The 15,087-nt window shown below is 53.8% G+C and overlaps 1 protein-coding gene across 1 annotated transcript; it reads left to right on the top strand.

Moving 5' to 3' along the window:
- Window positions 1–8,199: 8,199 nt before the first annotated feature.
- On the top strand, window positions 8,200–14,606 carry HMOX1 (heme oxygenase 1). Its single transcript, XM_032346453.1, has 5 exons — window positions 8,200–8,360; window positions 9,550–9,670; window positions 11,769–12,260; window positions 12,878–12,977; window positions 13,877–14,606. Exons 1-5 carry the CDS (start codon window positions 8,338–8,340, stop codon window positions 14,005–14,007), a joined length of 867 nt encoding a protein of 288 aa, XP_032202344.1. The 5' UTR covers window positions 8,200–8,337; the 3' UTR covers window positions 14,008–14,606.
- The last annotated feature ends 481 nt before the right edge of the window (window positions 14,607–15,087 follow it).

The following is a 15,087-nucleotide window of genomic DNA, read 5'->3' as shown; positions in this document are numbered from 1 at the left end:
TGACTGTTTCTCCACTCATCTGCTGATGGACATACGGGTTGTTTCCAGTTTGGGACTACTAGCAATAAAGCCACCGTGAACATGGGTGTACAAGTCTTTGTGCGGAAATACGCTTTTATTTCTTATGGATAAATACCTAGGGGTGGAATGGCTGGGTTGTACAGCAGGTGTCCCTTTGGTTTCTTAAGAAATTGCTAACTCTCAGGACGCCTGGGTGGCTCAGTTGGTTGAGTGTCTGCCTTCGGTTTGGGTCATGATCCCAGGGTTCTGGGATCAATCCCCACATTGGGCTCCCTGCTCGGTGGGAAGCCTGCTTCTCCCTCTCACACTCCCCCTGCTTGTGTTTCCTCTCTCTCTGTCCCTCTCTGTCTCTGTCAAATAAATAAATAAAATCTTTTTAAAAAAGAAAAAGAAAGAAAACCATAAGGAAGAGAAAATACATCTACAGTACTGTACCGTGTTTATCATGGAAAAAAATCCCCGTATATGTGGACCTGCACAGTTCCAGCCCGTGTGGTTCAAGGTCAACCTTCCAGTACCTTTGCAGAGAAGCGAGCAGACAAAGGAAAACGCTTGAGGTTTCTCGGCGCAGCAAGCAGCAGGTGTGGGTGAATACTTGGGGGAAATTTAGGGAACAGAAGGGTTAATACACAAAGCCTTATTGTTTTGATTCCTCTGGGTGCCATCTCTAAGCTGTTAAGAGTCTGGATTCTTCTCGGCTAATTATGAGTCTAAGCCTGCTTTTAGGCAAATAAGGCAGAAGGCAGATAGTGCTTTTTTGGCATTCGCTGTTTCTCTTTAGCTCAAAATAACCCTTATGCAAAGTGGTATATTCTGACCCCTATGGTATCATTTTAAGGTACCCACCCTACCCCCCAGCCGAAAGTAAAAGTTCTGGTTGCTTTATACTTGCAGCAAGGTGGGGGGAGTCCTGCTTTTTATTTTCAGTCATTCAAATAGGTGTGTAGTGCTATCTCATCATAATTTAAATTTCCCCTATGCTAGATAAACTTGAACACCTTGCCATGCACTTAGCACTCATATATTTCCTTTGATGAATTGTCCCTTCAAACTTTTTAGCCCATTTTAAAAATTAACTTATTGGGGCGCCTGGGTGGTTCAGTGAGTTAAAGCCTCTGCCTTTGGCTCAGGTCATGATCTCAGCGTCCTGGAATGGAGTCCCGCATCGGCTCTCTGCTCAGGGGGGAGCCTGCTTCCCTCTCCCTCTCTGCCTGCCTCTCTGCCTACTTGTGATCTCTCTCTCTGTCAAATAAATAAAATCTTTTAAAAATTTTTAAAAAATCATTTGCCTTCTTTTTTTTTTTTTTTTAAGATTTTATTTATTTATTTGACCTAAAGAGAGATCACAAGTAGGCAGAGCAACAGGCAAGAGACAGAGGGAAGCAGGCTCCCCGCTGAGCAGAGATCCCGATGCGGGACTCAATTCCAGGACCCCGAGATCATGACCTGAGCTGAAAGCAGAGGCTTAACCCATGGAGCCACCCAGGCACCCCTTATTTGCCTTCTTAATATCGAATCATACGTTTTTTACGTATTCTAGAGACACGAGACATGAGACACGTCCTTCGTTGGATATATGTTTGCAAATCCTTTCTCCTAATCTCTAGCTTGCCTCTTCTGTTTTATAACAGTGTCGTTGGAAAGAGCAAAAGTCCATTTTGATAAGGTCCCACTGATTAATATTTTTTCTTTTACATTTTGTGCTTTTTGGTGTCATGTTTGAGAAATCTGCCAAATCTAAGGTCCCTGAGATCTTCCTTTATGATACATTCTGTATTCGTATAGACTTCCCTCTTTCACTGAGGTCTGTAATCTGTTCCGGGCTGGGTCTTGAAAAGTGAATGGCTTGGCAAAGGAGCGCGGGAAGGGGTTGTGTGTTCGAGGAGGGAGGGACCACCCTGAGCCAAGGGCCAGAGGGATGTGTGCCTGGTTGGTCAGGAGGGGGTATTTCTGAGAGTGGCAATGCAAGGTGTGAGGGAAGAGGTGGGGTGAGGCCCTCCTGCTGGACAGGTGGCCAGGGCCGAGGGCGGAGGGCCAGGTGTGCCAGGTGAAGGAACTTGTATGTTATCCCAAGGGCGGTGGGAGCTACTGAAGGGTGTTGACCAGAGATAGGTGATGTGGTCACCGTCGCCTTATCTGCAAAATCCAGGGCCAGAGGAGTGAAGGAGATAACGAGCAGAAAGGTGTTCCGTGGGCAGGTTGGAACCTGCCATTGGCTCCCGAGGCCTCTCAGGAGGCTGATGATAGGCACTGTGAATGAAATGTTAGCATTTCCTGGTGACTATTTGTCCTACTGCTTTGGGGAGATCTTTTATGCCTGTTAAAAAACAAAATTCACCTGAGTACATTTCAAGATCCAATTGGCTTTATTCAGTGACTTGGGGGTCGGGCAGCATCCCAGCTAGCAAACATAAACGTGCCCTGAGGGGTTTTATAGGCAGAACGAGGGAAAGGCAGTGAAACGAGGCCTGGATTGTTTCAGGCAAAGTCACCTTCCTTTATCGTCAGGGTGGCAAGGGTCTACCTGGCTGGTCACCTCACTGCTCCTCCCAGAGGGACTCCAGACCTATTAGGCAAAGGTAACATTCCTGGAAGAGGCAGAAACTGAAACTAGGTCAGACCTTAGCCTTGGATTGCCGACACGGGGCTTAGCGCAACTGACTCCATTCGGGGCCTGTCCTGTCTTTCTTTAATTTAGGAACGTTTGGTCTCTTGTCTGTGACACGTGTGGCATTTTCTCCCAGTGTGTCGTGGGGTTTCAGCCTCGCATATAGGGGCACTGGTAACCCAGAAGGCGGCTGTGTTTTGCAGTCCCGTCTGAAGATGTTTTGATAGTTTGGGCTTGTCTGCCTTGCAGAGAAAACCTGGACGGCCCCACTGGGCTCCCCACAGCCTCATACCTCTGCGGGGTCAAGGGCATCTCCTCTTGACCCTGTGTCACCTTGTTAACCTGGGATTTCCTCTGCCTGAGGATATCTAGGTGGGTCTCCTGCTTCTCCCTGCACACCATCCAGCCCAGGCCAGACCCTCGTGTCTCCCAGTCTCAGCGGGGGCCTCCCCTCTGTTTTTCACCATTAGAGCCTTGGGAGAGGGCCGGGCCCGCCCTCCTTCCGAAACAAGGCGGTTCCTCCGGAGTGCTGAGTCGAGATTTCCACATTGCCCTGGAGCAGCTGCGTTTATGCTGAGTCACGGTTGGGAGGGGGGCTCGCAGAGACAAAGGGCCAGCGGATTTTGCTGAGTCACCAGCTACTTCCTCAGCGTCTCTCTGAGCAGACCCGAGCAGTCGGTGAAAGCGCAGCTGGCACAGCAGGCAGGAAGAAGTGAAGCTTCCAGAAAAGAGCAGAAGCCTCCAGTTTCTCTCTAGTCTTTGCAGGTTTTTTGCAAAGCCCCGTCCCAGGCATCACAGTCCCAGACTGTGCTGCTGAGAGTCCCCCATTGCGGTAAACTGGCAATTCCAAGTTCCCGGGACTCCTCTGCATCCTTACATGCCACTTCTGGCATTCTTGATGGCTCAGCCCTTAGCATACAGAGGTCCTGGGCTACTTCTCAGTCTGAGCCCTGGATTATGGTGAAGGGCAGCCTTCCGCCCCGGCCTTCTCCAGGTCAGTCCATCCCTCAGGATTCACAGCGATGATGCCGAGTGAGACCTGTCACTTCCCGCTCCAAATCCTGTGGCCTTGCCTACTCACAGGAGCTCCTAGCAACAGCCGCAGGTGGGCAAGGAGGGGGATGCTCTGTCCCCACTGCCCCCAGCTCTGCCGCTGCCCCTCCCTCTCTCTGCTGCCTGGTTTGTCCCACCTGCAGGCCTAGGTCCTGCCTCTCCCCTACTGCCCAGAACAGCTTTCCTCCCACACCTCCCAGCCTGTGAGTCTGCCCTGACCTGACCCTGATCGAACACTGCAATCAGAGTCCTTCTAACCATCCAGACCCATCATCAGACATCGCTGCCCTGCCTCTTCTACCCCTAGGCAGGGAAAGCTCTCAACCCGTGGGACTCCTATGAATAGATGGGGCCCATCCAGAGAATCTAGAAGGATCTCACCGGCTTTGAAGTTTGTCACTTTCATGACACATGCCAAGGGCAATGAGCCTATCAAACCAGTCACATAACTTAGTCCCAGGTTCCAGGTATTAGGGTACGGGCATCTCTGGGCAGGGGTGGAGGTGGCAGATAGGAGGGGGGCTGTGATCCTGCCCACCACAGAGGAACTCCCATCTCCTGGGTTTGGTGAGGATGAAATGAGACTGCGCTTGGAAGAATGCTTGGGGCTGACGGCAGAGCTCCGGACGTCTGTCCAGTTTCTACCCACATTAGTCTTCCGTGCCCCTGCCTCCGTTCCGGATAATTTTCCCTGGGTCCCAAACTTCTCCCTCTAGGATCTTGAACTCACAGGCTCTGTCGGGGCCGGGGGTGGGATGGGGGGGGTGGCTTCCAGCCTCTCCAGCTTTGTATCTCTAGCATGCATACGAAATGGGCCCATTCTAGCCACTCCAAGTGGCCTTTGACCCCTGAGAGGAAGGCCTGGAGAAGAGGGGGTGGGTTCTCCGAGAAAATGAAGCTTTAATGGTAGAATTCCACGCGTCATGCTGGGAGAAGACAGAAGGGAGCTGTGGAAGGGGAACCCCCAGTGTTGCTCTATCCATCCATGCCCTTGAGGGGGGCCATTCTCCCTTCCTGGTGCTGGTGTAAAAATTCTCACAAACACAGTGGCTTCCAATGATACACGTTTCATCTCTGGCGATCTGGAGTCTGGAAGGCCTGAAATAGGTCAGCGGGGCTGTGCTTCCTCTTGAGTTCCAGGGCAGAACCCATTTCCTCACCTTTTCCCATTTCTTGAGGCCGTCGGCTCTCCTTGGCTCCTGGGCTCCCCTACTCCAGTCAACACTAGCATCTTCCAGCCTCGGAGTCCTGTCCTGTTTCTCTTGTCATGTCCCATTCTGTATCTGTCACCCTGCAGCCTCCCTCTTAGAAGGACGGATTTCCGTGATTCCATGAGGCCCACGAGGATAATCCCAGAAAATCTCTCCATCTCAAGAGCCTGCAGAACCCCTTTCTTTTTTGTTTATTTTTTAAATTTTTAAAAAGATGTTATTTATTTATTTACTTATGTATTTAATTGACAGAGAGAGACACACACACAGCGAGAGAGGGAACACAAGCAGGAGTGGGAGAGGGAAAAGCAGGCTTCCTGCTGAGCAGGGAGCCCGATGTGGGCTCGAACCCGGGACCCTGGGATCATGACCTGAGCCAAAGCCAGATGCCTAACGACAGAGCCACACAGGTGTCCCTGCAGAACCCCTTTCACCATGTAATGCAACATATTCAAAGGTGCTAGGGATCTGGATGCAGACATCCTTGGCTGGGTCCTGCGAGGGAGGGGGGTGGGGCGCATGCGTTATTCAGCTTACTTACTGCCAGAGGACAAAGCATACCATTTGGACCATTCCCATTTCCTGAGGACAGGGAAGGGGAAGTCAGGAAGCTGAATCAGCTCCGAGAAGGACCACAAGCTCAACGCTGAGACAGAGGAAAGAGCCAGATCAGCTCTGCCCCGGCCTCCTCTGTCCCAGGGTTGTCAGTGTGTGGGGTCTATTTTGGCCAAGTCTGGGGCTCTTAGAGAAGCAGTTAGAATGAGAAGCAAGCCTGGGCTGGGAGCCAGGAACCTGTGGTCACTGAAGGTTCTGTGTTGTCCTACGGGTGCAGCCTGGGCAAATTGGTCCCCACTTGGGGCCTCTGCTCCCCCATGTTAAATAAGAAGGAATTCGATCACAGCAGCATTACTTTCTGGGATTCCTGAATTGACAGGCTCTGGATGTGCCTAAGGGAAGTTTTCAGACCTTGACACTCTTATCCCCCAAATTCCTGGGGCACAGATGGACCCCCTCTGTGACACGGCGTGGGGTGGGGTGGGGTGGGGGGTCAGGAGCATGCGTTCTGGCTCCAAAGTGCCGTTGTTGGAATCCCAGCTCTGCTGTCACTAGCTGTGTGACTTGGGAAAGTTATTAACCTCTCTGTGCCTTAGTGTCTATGTGGACACAATGGAGATGCCACTGACAATAACCCAGAAGGACGATGTCATGATTAAATGAAATCCTGCACGTAAAGGCTCTGCGCACTCCATAAAATTGGGTTAAGATTGCAGTTTGTAACTCAATTCCAGCTCTTTCGGGGCAGCCTAGCAATATGACCACGTTTACCAGAAAGATCTTGTGGTTTATCTCTTCATTCTTTCCAGTCAGTCAGTGCAGAAGGTACCCGTCTGCTGCCTGCCAGGCATTGTTCCAGGCTCTGGGATTTACAGAACAAAGCAAAGTCCCTGCCCTCCAGGAAACTCACATTCTAAGGAGGCCACTGGTTTCTAATAGCTCTCATTTCTAGAAAATTGTTGGCAACACTTAAAAAAAAAAAAAGATTTATTTGAGAGAGAGAGAGAGAGAGAGCATGAACTCGACTCACACAAGTAGGTGAGCTGCAAAGGGAGAGGGAGAAGGAGAAATAGGCTCCCCACTGAGCAGGGAGCCAGACCTCCTCCGGCTGGATACCAGAATCCTGGGATCATGACCTGAGTCACAGGCAGGCGTTTAACCCACTGAGCCACCCAGATGCCCACTGGTAACTGCCATCTCCGGGAGAGGACACCTCCTCTTGAAATTTTGAAATCCTGGTCTCAGACTGCCTGGGTTCAGACCTTGATTTTAACTCCTCTGCCTTGGTTTCCTCATTTGTAAAATGGGGATAATAATACCAGCCTGATGGGGGGAATTGTGTGGATCAAACTAGCTAATGTATGTGAGTGTTTAAGTAGTAGCTGATGCGCAGTCAGTGCTCAGTGAACACGAGCTGTTAGTACGGTATCGACAGTTCACAGAAGCCGAGCTGGTTCTATGGTCTGCAGACTAAACTAGACATAGCCCCTCTATCTGGAAGGCCCAGAAACCTCCTGATCGCCACATTGACTTGGTGACCAAAACTCAGGTAAGTGCCCCTGCAAGAGGGTGGCTCACGGGCCAGAGCTCTGACCTCGGATTAGATGCACCCACTGCCCACTTCTTGAAGACTGTCTCCAAGCATCAGGACTTCCTAGACATGCGCAGATGGAAGGCACGGCAGGACGCAGCCACCACAGCCCCCGTGCTTGACAGAGCATGCTCAAACTTTACTAGCATTTTTTTCAGATGTGGGGCACTTGCTACTTCCATTTCCAAGCAGCATCCCTGTCCCAAGCCAAAGTCACCTTTTTATAATTTCTTTTGTTTGTGTTTTTGTTTTTTAGTTTAGAATCCAGAATGGTGGCATTGGGGTGGGACTTTAGGAAACACCCAGTTTTCTCACCTGGGCTCATCCAGTGACCTGCTCTCCCTGAGTCCTAAATGACGGATCTCCTGCAGACCTAGCTCAGCAGTAGCTCAGACGCGGCCGGCTCTGTGAAGAGAGGAGTCAGCTGTGACAAGTTCTGGAAGAGCGCCCTAGGCATGCTAGCAGGGAAGTAGAATGTGTGACGGGCATGGCTCTCAGGTTGCGTGTGCACCAAGTGCAAAGACAGCTTGGCGGAGGAGGGCAGACTTCGACTCACTCCCAGGTCTGAGTCCTGGTTTCCTGCTTTATGTGTGGCCTGGGGAACACCACTCCCTTGCCTCCTGCCTCAGTTTCCCCGTCTGTAAAACGGTAGTGATCTACCCCACAGAACAAATGTAGAGAGGAACCATAAACACAGCACAGTCTCTAACACTTGGTGCTAAAAAATAAAAATAAATTAAAAAAAAAAAAAGTCCTAAATGTACATATAGGGTGAGAATGAGGAGGCAGGCTGTCCCGGCAGGGTACCCTGGAGAGAGGTGACATCTGGGGAGAGTAGGCTCCCAGCACCGGGAGGAGAGCAGGCAGGGTCTGGGGCTGCTAAGTCCCGGCTGTCGCCCACTAGCCTCCTAGCTTTCTGGACCTTTCAGAATCCCAGGGTGCGCAGGTCCCATCCCGGCATGGGGGCCTCTGTAAGGGACGAAATCACAGGGCTGCTCAGATTTCCAGAAGTTTTTTCTTTTTTCTTTTTTTTTTTTTTAAGCGTCCTGTTTTAAATTGCTTTGTTTTCCTTGGGTCATATGACCGCTCCCCCTCCACCCCCGCTGGCCTGGGGCGGGCGCGGCGCGGGTGTTGCAACGTCGGGCCCAATGTGGGGATCAGCTGCTGGCCGCCGCCACGTGACCCGCGGCTGGGATAAATGGACGGCGCGGCCCCGCTCGGCACAGTCACTCTCGCACGTCCTCTTGCGCGTCCGGGATACGTCGGAGCCAGCCCCAGAGACACCGAACGCCGGCAGGATGGAGCGCCCGCAGCCCGACAGGCAAGCGCGGGGCGCGGGGCGCGGGGCGCGGGGCACCGGCTTCTCCCGGGTGCGCAGCCCCTGCGGCGCCGCCTAGCTCTCGGCTCCAGCCCCTCCCGGAGACAGTGCCGGGAGCCTCTTCCCTGAGTCCCCTTGGGCTTTGAACTAAGGAGCCGGGTTTCGGTCTCAACCGGTGGGGTCGTTAGAGGGAGAAAGGTTATTTACACGTCTGGCTGCCACAGGTTGGGTGACCAGATGGGAGTGTCCCTGTGGTTTTTATTTTATTTTATTTTATTCTATTATTTATTTATTTAGACTTTTAAATGTCTTTGGAGGTGCTTTCTGCTTAATCTAGAATCTGTGGGGCTGTGGTGCCTGGGTGACAGTGGCTGGTTCTCTTACCAGAGCCCCCTGGTGGCCACGTCCTCCTCTTACTAGGGGTCCAGCCCCTGAAGGAGACACCACAGTGGCTGTCCTGTCCCCATTTTACAGATGAGGACTGCCCTGTTCAGGGAGGCGGGAAGCCCAAGGCCCTCTGGTTAGCAGGTGTCCAAGCTAGGATCTGAACCACAGTCTGTTCACCTCCAAGTGTGGTTCCTTCCCTCCTCCCGGGAGTCTGACCAGCATGTACAGAACAGGGCGATGTTTCTGGAAAGGGTGAGGGAGAAAAAGAGAGAAAGGAGAAATAACTGTTCTGTGGGAGGTGGATGCAGACATAGAGCAGAAATACTCCCAGAAAGGGACTTTTTCTTCGAGTAAAATAGAGTTTTGCAGATTTTTTTTTAACCCAAGCACTTTCATGATGAGCGTAACATTATAAGAGATTTGTGTCTGAAATATCAACAGAATAAATGAATTAAATCTTGGGTCTAAAGCCAGTCGAAGCAATTATGACCTAAAATATGAATGTTCAAAATGCTGGGGCTGCTTCTCACTGGGCCTTGCAAACACCACCCCCCTCCCCCATAGTGACTGGTGCCAGGATTTCCCAGTTGGTTGTGTGACTTGGAGCACATTGTTGGGGCTGCATCCCAAGGCAGTCAGGAACGTTGCCCCTGTATTAGGTGGCAGGCTGGACTGACTTCTTCAGAGAAGCCTGATAGTGCTCGAAGACCTGCGGATACACAGATGGTGTCCCCAGGAGCTCCAGCATTCGGAGGAACCCTGCTCAGAGCCACCCTTGTTCACCCTCCCCGCCTCCCCTCTGCAGCATGCCCCAGGATTTGTCAGAGGCCCTGAAGGAAGCCACCAAGGAAGTGCACGTCCAGGCAGAGAATGCCGAGTTCATGAAGAACTTCCAGAAAGGCCTGGTGACCCGAAAAGGTTTTAAGGTATGTGGCCTGGTAGGACAAGCCCTGCTGGAGGACGTAATGGGTGTGTGTCCCAGGCACTCAGGCCAGTGGTTTGAGCAGGGATTGGGACCAGGGACGCTGAGGGACCAGAGGGGCATGTCCAGGGGAATCATTTTGCAGATGACATTGAGGCTTAAAGAGGGAAGGTGGTCTGCTCAAGGTCACACAGCAAATTCACAGCCTGCTACGTGCTGTTGTGGGGGGCAGGGTTTGCTGGGGCTCTAGAGCCGTCCACTGAGCACCTGTTCTGTGCTGGGCATTTTACACACTCCGTTGCTAATCTGTGCCCCAGGTCTGGGGGAAGGAAGGCAGGGAAGAGCAGGCCCAGAGAGGTGAAGCAGCTAGCGGGAGGTCACACAGCCAGTAGGTAAATGGGAAAGGCTGAATTCAAACCGAGGTCGGTGTTCCTTCAGAGCCTGTGCTCCTGACCTGAGGCAGGGGGTGGCATGGGTTCGAGCCCGAGCACAGCCACCTCCTCACCAGGCAGCCTGTGGGCAGCTTACGCACAGCCACCTCCTCACCAGGCAGCCTGTGGGCAGCTTATGACAGCGGGGTCTTCTTAGGCACCCACTCTCTGCTAGGCACGGATTTTTGCTGTTTGCCCGCACAGCTCAGGAATTCATGCAAACAGCGGGCAAGCACTCGAACAATCAAGCCGGGGTCGGGTGCTCAGACATCAGTGTGAGGACAGGCTTGTTCAGGTTGAATGGGGTTGCTGAGGTGGGAAGCCCTATCCCCCGACTGCTGATACCCCTTTCTTTTGTGGTCTGCACGCTCCCCGCACTTCCAACCGGAGAGACGCTTTGGCGGCAGGTGCTGTGCTGTTCTAGGGGGTCAGGCCCTTGGCTGCCTCCTGCCACTGCTGCATCTGGTCTCAGCTCCCTCTCCCTGTGCTCCTCCTTCCTTTCTCAAAAAGATGGTATGCACCCAGTGGTTGGACTGGGACTGGGGGGCAGCAGGAGCCGGGGAGGTGGCTCCCGGGGTATCCTACCCCCAGCCACTGGGACTTTGGATCTTACCTCTAAGCCTCTAAGTTCGAAGTGAGCATGGAGATCCGGGAGAGAGCCCAGTGCTCACCCAGATGATGCTGAAGGAGGTGGCGTTTATCACCACAGCCTGCGAACTGAGGGCCAGGTGCCAGCCTGTGCCTTGTATTTGACCTGGGTCACCCTGCTTGACTCTCCCAGCAGCCCCCTGGAGGACATCGTTGTCCTCTTTGGCAGGGGAGGGGACCGAGGCTGGTCTGGACACAGTTGCTCAGACCTTCAATTACCCAGAGAGGGCGAGTGGCTTACCCCAGGGCCCGCAGCCTGGGCCCGGCTGAGCCCAGGTTCAAACCAGGTCAGCTCACTTGATGACCCGGGCGGTTTTGTATCAGGCTTCCTGGCTTTCTGCCCTCACTGAGAAGGTCTGTGGCTCAGAAAGAACTTGGAAACCTCAACCAGAGCATCTTAAACTTTGTCCTCTTTCAAACTCCAGATCGAGGGTTAATGTGTGATGGGAGGGTCCCCAAGTCAAGCTGTGCCGGGCTGGTCCCCCCCAGACCAGCCTCTGGAGGTGGTGGAGTTCAGAGTGGGTCTCTGGGAAGGAGACTCGGCCCCACAGACAGTCACCCTGAGGTCCAAGTCCAGAGGCGCTGGGAAGCTCCCGTGAATGTGTTCTTTCAGGTCTTCCCTTGCTCCAGGGCCGCATTGGCTCCTGGCAACGCCTGGGCCCGACTCCAGTTTCATTTCTTGCTAGCCGTGAGGGCTCACCGTCTCCTACCCTCTCCAGGCTTAGCTTCTTTTCTGTAAAGTGGGGATGATAAGTCCTCTGTGGGGTTTTATAAGGGCTGAGTTAGGCTGCGTGTTCATCCGTGGAATACCAGGGTTTCAGGTGTGTCAAGCGCATGGTCGAGTTTTCCCCTGACCTGCCCTCTGCGGTGCAGGGGGGTATGGGGCTGGGGGCAAGCAGAAGGTGGGGGCCCTGCCTGGGTGGGTGGGGGTGTCACGAGGGTCTCGCCAAGACCGCCGCAGAGGGGCTGGATGGGGTTTTTACTCGAGGCCAGCAGCCCGACCCGCTCGTGTGACCATTTCAGCTGGTGATGGCCTCTCTCTACCATGTCTACGTGGCCCTGGAGGAGGAGATCGAGCGCAACAAGGACAACCCGGTCTTCGCCCCGCTTTACTTCCCAGAAGAGCTGCACCGCAAGGCCGCCCTGGAGCGGGACATGGCCTTTTGGTACGGAACCCACTGGCAGGAGGCCATCCCCTACACGCAGGCCACCCGGCGCTATGTGCAGCGACTCCAGGAAGTGGGGCGCAAGGAGCCAGAGCTGCTGGTGGCCCACGCCTACACCCGCTACCTCGGCGACCTGTCAGGGGGCCAGGTCCTCAAGAAGATCGCTCAGAAGGCCCTGGACCTGCCCAGCTCCGGCGAGGGCGTGGACTTCTTCACTTTCCCCAACATCGCCAGCGCCACCAAGTTCAAGCAACTCTACCGCTCCCGCATGAACTCTCTGGAGATGACCCCCAAGGTCAGGCAGAGAGTCCTCGAGGAGGCCAAGACGGCGTTCCTCCTCAACATCCAGGTGAGGGTCTGGCAGCCCGGGGCGGGGGTCGTGGTGAAGCTGGGCCTCCAGGTCTGCCACTGACCAGCTGGGTGGTCTTTATTACCTCAGTCGCCCCATCTATAAAATGGGGATAGAACAGTACCCGCCTCCTAGGGCTGTTGGGAGGGTCAAGTTCATACTGATCATGGCAGGAGCTGGCACAGGGCCAGCCCTGTTCTGTTAGTTTGTGTTCTCTGGGCATGTGATGGGGTACCATTGTAGCCCCCTGTGACCGCACTTGCTGACAATATTGACGTCGTGGGTGCGTGGTTATGTGGCCAGGTTGGCACTGCGGGGAGAGGGGGTCCCAGGTGGCGCAGGTGTGGCCAGGACACAGGGGAAGGGCATGACCAGGATGTCCCCATGGCAGGAAGCTGGTTATCTGCAAGCACATGGGGAGGAGCGGGCAGGCGACACGGATGCACCTGTGACATTTTTCCTCTAAAGCTGGGTGACAGGAATGGGACTGCTTAGTATTTTTCTTCACGATTTCGTGAAGTCATCAAGATTTCTGAGGACAGCTTAAAATACCACCACTGGCTGGGGCCTACCGCCATCTCTCACCGGGTTGGGCTTGTGTGTCTTCTGTCTCTCAGCTGTTTGAGGAGCTGCAGGAGCTGCTGAGCCGGGACGCCGAGGACCAGAGCCCCTCACAGGCCCCGGGGCTGCGCCGGCGGGCAGGCAGCAGGGCACAAGGTGAGGCCCCCGGACCCACTGGGATGGGCTCTGTGGGAGGAGAGCCTGGGGCCCGGTGGTCTGTCTCCAGTACCTCTTGGCTGTTCTGTCTTCTGAGTGTTTTAAATGAGAAGCAGGGCATGGGCACAGGGGCCTGGGGCCGTCCTTCTGGTATGGCTCAGGGCCAGCTGTGCAGCCTCTCCACACCTCAGTCTTTCCCATCTCTAAAATCAAGGGCAGTCGACAAGTTCTAGTTCATTGGCTTAGAAATACAGACATGCACAGAAAGGACTGTCAGGAGTCCTGGGCAGAGCCTCTTTTTTTGTGTGTGTGAAGCCCAATGTGGGGCTTGATCTCATGACCCTGAGGTCGTGAACTGAGCTGAGATCAAGAGTCGGGAGCTGTCCTAGCTGTTACTATGCCATGGGACACTGGGAGGACAAGGAACCCCTGGGTCTTTTTCCTTTGCTCCTGGAGCCACCGTCCCCAACCTGCCCTGGGGCTTCCCCACCTGAGCCAGGACCACGTGGAACCCTCTGTTGGCGGAACTGTGCCTGGGAACGTGGGAATGAGGCCAGGTCCAATGGGAGGGGCTGGGCTACCTAGTAGGAGGAGGGGTCTTTGCCCTCATGCAGCAGTTCTCAAAGTGCGGTCCCGTCGAGGCCCCTGGAGGGTGTGTTCTCACAGTGTGGGCTGGCTGAAGATGGAAATGTGGACAGCTTCGAGAAGTAGTAAGCTCCCTGTCTTTGGAGGGATCCAAGCAGTGGCCAGAGGGCACCCTGTCTGCATTAGCAGAATCCTGGCATTGAGCAGGAACAGTACTAGGGACTGCTGAGGCCCTTTTGCTGTGTTTTTCTGGGACCCCCTCATCTCCCACCTCTATCCACCTGTTGGTGACATTGCCCCCTTCTCTCTTGCAGACTCGACTCCCACGGAGCCTCCCAGAGGGAAGCTCCGGCTCAACGTTCTCTCCCAGGCACCGCTCCTCCGATGGGTCCTTACGCTCAGCTTTCTGGTGGCGACGGTGGCTATGGGGCTTTATGTCATGTGAATGCAAGGGCGCTGGCCCTGTACACTGTGAACTCTGTCCAATGGAGGACATTCTGTAGAGGAACTCTCTCTTGGCTGGCTTCCTTACCTTAGGCACGAGGGGTTGTCGGTGCCCTCTGCCCTGTCCTTGCATCCCTGTCTTTGGGAAGGGAGTCTGTGGCATCTTCCTCAACCCAAAGCACATCCAGCTCACAGACATGAACTTCCAAAGTGGGATGAGGCATCCCTCCTGGGCCCTCAGCACCCCCAGTTCCTGCAGCAGAGCCCCGAAGACATGGCCAGAAGTGGCAGCTGTCTCGAACCGCCAAGGGTCCCGAGTTCACGGTCTCCTTGACATGCCATGACCTCTTTCTCTGCGGGCCGTGGCGAGTTTTTATATAAATGTGCAAAGATGTTGTGTCTTGTGTCTGTCTTGTTTTTGTTGGAGCCACTCTTTGTTCTTGGCTGCACCTGAGCTCTGGTGTTTTGTTATGTTCTGTTTTTATAGCAGAGTGGGGGTGGATTTGTGGGTGGGGTGGGGGGGAGGGAGGTGTTTAACAACACTGTGGCCTTGGCCTCTAACTTTTGTGTGAAATAATAAACTCCAGTGCCTGATAGTAACCTGAAGTGTTTTTCTTGGGCTCTGTTACCCTTGGGGAGCTGAACTTTTCCCCCCCGCTTGTCTCTTGAATATTCCTGGGGAGGAGGGGTGAGGGAGGGAGCAGAGGGGGGCCGGTTTCGGAGGTTGGTCTCTGTTCTGAAAATGGGAGTGGTGAGCATTAGGAAGTTGGTGTGCGAATCTTCATGTTGAACCTTGTGTGATGCAAGACTCAGCTTTACTGAGGATGGCATTGCCCTGCTGGGCTGAGATGAGCCGATTTGGGGATAAAATGGACGCAGTTGCTCCAGCGAATCTTTGGGACTCCTGTGAGATCCCTGGGTTCCAATCCCTGCCACTCTGCTTTGTAGCTCTGCCTTTGAGGTTAGTTATTAACCTTGCTGGGGCTCCGTTCTGTCACCTGTAACATGAAAACAGTGAGACCTACCTCACCCGCCTGTCCTGAGAAGCAAATGAGATGCAGGTAAAATGCCAGCATCGTAC

The sequence above is a fragment of the Mustela erminea genome, chromosome 6, assembly GCF_009829155.1.
Source record: "Mustela erminea isolate mMusErm1 chromosome 6, mMusErm1.Pri, whole genome shotgun sequence".
Lineage (NCBI taxonomy): Eukaryota > Metazoa > Chordata > Mammalia > Carnivora > Mustelidae > Mustela > Mustela erminea.
This window is presented reverse-complemented; position numbering and strand designations above follow the sequence as displayed.

What these genes read in the sequence shown, in the direction of transcription:
- HMOX1 (XM_032346453.1), top strand. Translation starts at nt 8,338, where the DNA reads ATGGAGCGCCCGCAGCCCGACAG. An exon ending in GAGCGCCCGCAGCCCGACAG is followed by an intron (nt 8,361 to 9,549) that starts GCAAGCGCGGGG and finishes TCCCCTCTGCAG; the next exon opens with CATGCCCCAGGATTTGTCAG. An exon ending in GGCAGGCAGCAGGGCACAAG is followed by an intron (nt 12,978 to 13,876) that starts GTGAGGCCCCCG and finishes TCTCTCTTGCAG; the next exon opens with ACTCGACTCCCACGGAGCCT.